Source organism: Sprattus sprattus (genome assembly GCF_963457725.1).
Source record: "Sprattus sprattus genome assembly, chromosome: 12".
In the NCBI taxonomy this organism is placed as follows: Eukaryota; Metazoa; Chordata; class Actinopteri; order Clupeiformes; family Clupeidae; genus Sprattus; species Sprattus sprattus.
The window spans coordinates 10,095,853-10,103,378 of NC_137910.1; the positions used below are offsets into that span (position 1 = coordinate 10,095,853).

Genomic DNA, 7,526 nt, shown 5'->3' on the forward strand with positions numbered 1-7,526 from the left:
GACTGGGGCACGGTGTGTGACGATAGCTGGACGGAGCTCAACCCCCAGGTGGTGTGTCGGCAGCTTGGCTTCAGGTAGGCCTTGTGGCAGCTGTGGTTCTATCTGGCCTCCTGAAGCTGCCAGAAGTATCACTACGATTCACTGTTGTGTTGTCTAAGTGCATCACCATATCATATCAAATTGGCTTTTGGAATGTTTGTTAAAGGGAACACTCCCACTTAAACCTGCTTTTTGATAGAACTGCAACCCCTGAGTTGCAATAAGTCAAGGTTTTCTGTATGAAATCAAGTGCAGGTCCAAGTTTTGAAAAACTATATCATTTGTAAAATAAAAGGGGTTGGGCACCGCTGACCTGTACTTTTTTCAGTTGTGGAGGCTGTGGTGCAGATTGTAACACTGCATTTTGACCACCAGAGGGCAAGCTGAGTCGGTGCCTATTGGCAGTTTTGGCGAGGGCTCGGGGCTGATCTATCTGGATGAGGTGCAGTGCACTGGGGCAGAGAGTTCACTCCTGGACTGTGCCCATGCAGAGTGGGGCCGCCATGACTGTTCACACTCCGAAGATGTGGCTGTCCGGTGCGACAGAGGAGGAAATGCCAACGAGATTCCCGCCGCAGCACCTGTCTCAGGTAGATAAGGAAGATGGCTGCAGCTTAGGGCACTGGTCAGAGAGCCTAGTCACATTTTGAAGGAGATGACATGCTGGAATAGGTGTCTAAAATGGCCGCCTCTGCAGAGAGATCCCTAATGTGTGCTGATGTGCTGTAAGAGCAGACACACACCGCAGTTCATCGCACACACACATCACTCCCCATTATAAACTGGATTATGGTCTTGGTTCTTTCTATTAAAAGGGTTTTTTCCCCTTGACCTTCTCACCTGTGTGTTTGCTATAGGGTGGTCAGTGAGATGTTCAGTGCCAGTAGCATTGCTAATAGCACTACATGAATCAATACAGTTGTATTCAATATTGATAGATAGATAAAATTGTATTAATCCCGTGAGGGAAATTCACTTGTCAAAGCAGCAGGGTAGCGGAAATAGGATTCAAGTATCTATATGGGCCATTCTACCGAATTGGTGCAAAGTCAGGTCGGAAATATTTGGATTTTTTTTATGTTTTATTCCCAAAACTTTGTCCGTATGTATATTGTACCATATCTAAAGTACACTTATCTAGTAAAAGAACAGTCAATTTTTATATTGTATTTTCAGAATGTGTTGGAATGTTTTTCCTCTTCCAAAAATTGTCACTACCGAAACATCACATTTACTATAGTAAAAAAGTATTATTATTGACCTGTTCAGATTGTGTTTCCTTCCCTTCTCTGAAGAGTATTTTTACAAATATTTCTTGAAGGTTTTCACAATGAAATCCATAAAAATGAATTTTTTACCAAATTTTCAAGTTCAATTTATACAATTCATCAAAATCTAAGTGCAATATTTCTTTGTAAAATGCTAAATACTGATCATATTGATTCCAGAGTTGTTCATTGATGAAATTGAACATACATTAATCCAATCAGTATCATAACATTTTAGTTGATTACTCAAAATACTTAATTTTTTACAAAACATCCTGTGTTTCGGTAGTGCTGCACTGTTTCGGTAGTGACATCCAGTGTTTCGGTAGTGACTGCACTGTTGGATGGATGTTCATTTCTCTCCCAAAATCTTCCAAAAGGTGCTCTGGGCCGCCCTTTAGTCCACACAACACATTTATTTAAAAATTATGGGATTGAACTACTTACCAATTCATTTTGTCACTACTGAAATCATCAGGTCACTACCATATGTTTCGGTAGTGACTGTTTCGGTAGTGACAATTCTAGCTAACTTTAAGCATAAATAAAGAATTCTAACAAGCACACGGCATGCAAACACATCTTTGAAGAGGTGAACACACATACAAACATAAGATTTTCCATGAAACCCCAAAAGGTTTACTTAATTGAAGAAAACATGCGTTTCGGTAGTGACAATTCTTAAGGTTACACGTCGATTTTCAGACTTTGGAACACATTTATATAAAAACTATGGGATTTAGCTACTTACCATTCAACCATGAGGGTCAGAGATGCAGTGTCACTGCATGGTCAAAAATGCAGAGTTGTGGCTAAAACACAGGCTCAGCCAATGGACTAAAACTCTTGTGTTTCGGTAGTGACATGAAAACTAGGGACATGATTTTTTGAGTATAGAAAATTGATTTAAAAATTAAACCCACAATAAATCTAAATATTCCAAGTTCTGTTTCAACCCAATCATAAAGATCTTTGAAATTAAATGATTGAAAAAAATCTAAAAAAATTGAAAAGTGTTATTTAAAGGCATTGAAATTTAGATGTCAGGGTTGGGGACAGCTACTTCCCAATAGAAAGTACCCTATAAATGATGATTTTGTATATATTTAGCTTATCACTATCTCATGTAATGCATTGGGTTTATATAGACCATAAAATTTTCTAATTAAATATCTATGCCTAAATACCTAATTGTTTTGTAAATAGTTTTTATTGTTGAGGGACTGCATATTACACGAATTCGGTAGAATGGCCCATATACATTATCATCAAAATTAATAATAAAATGAATTAATACAAATTTGAATAAGTAAATAAATTAAATAAATAGACAACATAGCACAACTCCGCTGGCGTACATTATATAAAACTTATGTTTGATTGTGTTGGTTCAATATGACATGAATAAACACTATATGGACAAAAGCATTCGGATGCCTGACCATTCCATCAACATGGACTGTAATGACATTGTATGCATGCATTAAAAACCATGTCCCCCTCTCTGCCATGCCCCCCCGTGCCCCCCCCCTCAGGCCCCCTGGTGAGACTGGTGGCGGGCGAGAGCAGGAAGGAGGGGCGTGTGGAGGTGTTCCTGAGCGGCCAGTGGGGCAGCGTGTGTGACGACGGCTGGAATGACGTCAGCGCCACAGTGGTGTGCAGGCAGCTGGGCTTCGTGTAAGTGATGGCCACCTCACTGTTTCCATCCCCTCCCTCCCTCCCTCCCTCCCTCCCTCCCTCTGTCTCTCTCTCTCTCCCTGCCTCCGTCTCTCTCTTTCTCTCTCTCTCTCCCTGCCTCAGTCTCTCTCTATCTCTCTTTCACTCCCTCCCTCCCTCCGTCTCTCTCTCTTTCTCTCTCTCTCTCTCTCTCCCTCCCTCCCTCTGTCTCTCTCTCTCTCCCTCTCTCCGTCTCTCTCTCTTTCTCTCTCTCTCTCTCTCCCTGCCTCCGTCTCTCTTTCTCTCCCTCCGTCTCTCTCTCTCTCTCTATCTCTATTTCCCTCCCTCCCTCCGTCTCTCTCTCTCTCCCTCCCTCTCTCCCTCTCCCTCCTCCCTCTCTCCCTCCTCCCTCCCTCCCTCCAGCTGGTTTGTCGAGGCATCCTGTGGGGAACAATCCGTCACACATGTGGACGCAGTGCAGCCAAAACACATCAAAGGAGGCAAACAAAAGAGTGCGCTTGTCGGAGGGAATACTGATTCCTCTGACTGAGGAGTTTAGGTGTTTCTGATTAAATCAATGCATTGCAGTTCTAACGAACAATAACAACAAGGAATGCACAACATATGTCTATTGAAGGTGCATTGTGTAGGATTCAGATGCATCTAGTGGTGAGGTTGCTGAATTGCAACCAACTGAATACCCCTCCCTTTCCAAGCGTGTAGAACATCTCTACGGTGGGCGTCAAGTGCCATAAAGATGGGAAGGCTATCTCTAGAGATCTCTAGAGCCCGTATTTTGGTTTGTCCCTTCTGGGCTACTATAGATGGCGGTGCAACATGGCAGACTCCGTGGAAGAAAACCACGTCCTTATGTAGATATAAAGGGCTCATTCTAAGCAAACAAAAACACAGTGATTAGATACAGGTGATTAGACACTTATTAAATAATAATAATGAATACTAAATTCCATTTCTGCTAATAGATTAACATAAAAAAATACACCAAAATACATTCATCTTTTTGCAGAAAGTTTTATGCAAAGTAACAATGTATGGTCACAAGGTAAGCGTATGCTTGAATTCTTCCTTGGGATATAGACCTTTATTAGTTGACATTCAAGCTTATGGCTGATATGCTGCCTCCTGTCCCACCTTGTACCATAGGGTCAGACCCATTCTTGTATCTGTTACCACCCCACTCCTTTTGAACATGTTCTCCCTATCTGTACTGTATGTGATTTTCTGTATGTGTGTTTGTGAGTTGTATAAGCTACTGGATGTCCTACATTTCCCTCAGAATAAATAAAGTATCCATCTATCAATCTATCCATCTATCCATCTATCCATCCATCTATCTATCTATCTCACATTTTTTAGAGGGGTGTCCAAGGCGCGTTCCATGGCATACTTCGGGGAGGGCCAAGGTGCCATCCTCCTGGACAACGTGAGGTGCACAGGCAGAGAATCCTCTCTGGGCGAGTGCCAAGCTGACGGGCAGGATGCCCACGACTGCCGCCACAGCGAGGACGCCGGGGTCATCTGTGACTATGTCACCGCGCCTGTGGGAGATGGCGCCATGGCAGCGCCGGTCTGCGGTGTTAGGCCAAACACGCAGCGCCGCAGAAGGAGGATCATTGGAGGGGATAAGTCCCTCAGGTAGCCCCGACAGCTCAATGTAGAACAGAACCCTGTAATGTACCGTCATACTGACACACACCTAACATTGTCTCAGTGTAGAACAGCACCCTGTAATGTACAGTCATACTGACACACACCTAACATTGTCTCAATGTAGAACAGCACCCTGTAATGTACATACTGTCATACTGACACACACCTAACATTGTCTCACTTGCAAGTAACCTAATAGTGAACTAAATTGATCAAGGCATTAGTGAACGGAACCTAATTAAATGAACTTTAATGAACTTCTTTAAGGAAAGTCTTTTTGTATTTATCCTTCCAGAGGGGATTGGCCATGGCAGGTGTCTCTGTGGCTGAGGTCTCAGTCCAAAGGGAACCATCCGCTGTGTGGAGCCACCCTCATCAACTCCTGCTGGGTGGTGACCGCAGCCCACTGCTTCAAGAGGTGAGGGGGAGACATCTGGTGGTCGATTATCAACTAATAGCGTTGAAAGCGTTAAAGATGCCGTACGCTGGTATTCTGGTGAAAGGTGGTTATTATTTGAGCTTAACAACATCGTGTTGGTTGTCTGGAACTGTTAATGGGCTGGTCTGGGCTACTTATTAGAGACCAAGCTATTGTATTGGAGTAGAATTACAGACTGTACTTTTTTTATCACTTAGATTTTTATTGAATTTACAGAGCATACAATAGAAACACAGAAATAAGAAAGAAAATAAGAAAGGAAAACAGAAGAGAAAAACAAAAAACAAAACAAAAAATGACATAAAAACATACCACTTGTGGGATAGTACATTGGTAGTTACAGACTGTACTTTTAAGTGAAACACCAATTTGACTACACCACTGCTCTTGGTAATGCTAGATTTTCTAAACCCCCTCATGGAACGCACCTGATTGAGCTGTTTAGAACTGTATGGAACATCTGGCCTGATAAGTTGAGGCAAGACCCGAGTGAAATCCCGCCGCAGGCAAGCTCTCGAGCAAGAAAGGTCAGCCAAATCTGCTGCAGTCAATTTCATGTGCATTCACGCTCGGCACATTTAGATTTTCATGCCTCTTCCCCTGCACGGAGCGGAGTCTGTTTACCCTGCTGTTGGACTCACTCTGTTGTTGTTGGCAGGTCACCCCCTGAGGTGCCTCATCTTAGTTTCATCTTAGTTTCACTCGCTGTGTTGTTCTTTCTGTGTTGCTTGGATTTTTCTTACATGAGAATGTCTCCTTTCTCTCTCTCTCTCTCTCTCTCTCTCTCCCAGGTTCGGCAGCGACCCGTCCCGCTACGTGGTGCGGCTGGGGGACTACCACACCGTGGAGCGGGACGACTTTGAGCGCACCCTCACCCCTGAGCGCATTATCATTCACAGGAAGTACCACAGCCAGGGCTGGGAGTACGACATCGCCCTGCTCAAACTCAAGGGCTCCGAGGGGACCTGCGTGGGCTTCAACCCCCACACCAACGCCGCCTGCCTGCCCACCCTCAGCAGCAAGAAGTTCAAAAGGCCTGCGGCTTGTGTCATCACAGGCTGGGGACTCTCAGGTACAGAGGACGACAGACCAAAGCATAGATTTGTTCAGTATTCTAGCTCGACCCTTGGAGAACTGGGTTTAACCCATTAGGTTGATCATTTTTCATTAACCTCTTCACTAACGTTAACCTTTCCAATAACATTTCATATAGATTAAATATGTAACTGTGACGTACTGGTCAGTGCTGAAGGGAAAATGTACCTGTTTCTCATGAGTGGAGAGCATTGCCAACAAAAGATTTACCTCAGGGTATTTTAATTTAACTTGTGTATTTTAAGTGTATGACCTTGCCTCTGTTCCTGACCTTGTCTTCATCTCGTTTTGCCCACTCTTCCTCTCTCTTAGATTCGGAGTACTCCCGTACGCTTCTGCAGGCCTGGGTTCCCCTGCTGCCCTCTTGGAAGTGTAAGAAGCGCTATGGCAACCGCTTCACCAGTCGCATGCTGTGTGCAGGCAGCCTGTCGGACCGCCGGCGAGTGGACAGTTGCCAGGGAGACAGTGGGGGTCCACTGGTGTGCCAGGACGAGGGTGGTCGCTGGGTGCTAACGGGGGTCATATCTTGGGGTCACGGCTGTGGTGACCCCACCTATCCTGGTGTTTACACGCGGGTCAGCAGATTCCTGCGCTGGATTGAGAAAGAGACCCACAGCTTAGCAAAGATCTGAGGTTTCCACGGCGATGCCGTGACCTCACTGCTGTGTGGTGGGGAACTGGGGTCTTGGGCAGGGAGGAACCGGGTATCTGTCCTCCCCCCTGGGTATCTGCTTCTTACCACTTTACCTCCCAAAGCTTTCTCTTTAGCCAAGCTCATCATACCGTGCTCATGCAAAGACACAACTGTTGAGTGCTGACACACACACACACACACACAAACACACAAGCACACACACAGAAAAACAGTCAGGTTTCCGCAGGAAAGAGGATGTCACTAGCATGAATGAATGAGTCTGTCGAGATGACAAAAGTTGCATTAAATCTGCACGATCCCCGCACCGCAACCTAAACATCTGTGGATGATTTTCATGCAGGCTTGGAGTCCCAGGGGTGTCATTGGTGGGTGCGGTGTTGCATTTCGGTCTGAGAGTCGAAAGAAAGCTGATCATGAGCAGTATGACAGTGAACTTGGCCTTTAAATAGCTCCAGCCACATTCCTGCTCTGCATGTATCCCGAGCTGCTATCTCTCGCCACATGTTCCACCACTGTCCAGTACCTAGTGGGGGACTGATCCCGACCTTTTACTCAGATGCGTCTATCTTGTGCTTTATCAGAGCTCAGCTCGGTGTCTTAGGCTCTGCTCCGTGTGCCTGTTCTGTTGTTCCGTCTTCATTCTGTGCGTTTCTAGACAAAGTTGATATCCTCAATGGGAAAGTGAGAGACACTGTGAAGACTG

General features: G+C 44.9%; 1 protein-coding gene across 1 annotated transcript in view; it reads left to right on the forward strand.

Annotated features, from left to right (window-relative positions):
* The window catches only part of LOC308373181 (neurotrypsin), a gene marked incomplete at both ends in the record, with an annotated part of 19,360 nt that extends 12,560 nt beyond the window's left edge, over window positions 1–6,800 (forward strand). Inside the window, 7 exons of the mRNA XM_080848596.1 lie at window positions 1–74; window positions 415–629; window positions 2,843–2,984; window positions 4,341–4,619; window positions 4,930–5,052; window positions 5,865–6,145; window positions 6,481–6,800. The exon at window positions 1–74 is cut by the window's left edge and continues 68 nt beyond it. Coding sequence (XP_080704722.1) covers window positions 1–74; window positions 415–629; window positions 2,843–2,984; window positions 4,341–4,619; window positions 4,930–5,052; window positions 5,865–6,145; window positions 6,481–6,800 — 1,434 coding nt within the window. The remainder of the gene's footprint in view (window positions 75–414; window positions 630–2,842; window positions 2,985–4,340; window positions 4,620–4,929; window positions 5,053–5,864; window positions 6,146–6,480) is intronic.
* Window positions 6,801–7,526: the final 726 nt, after the last annotated feature.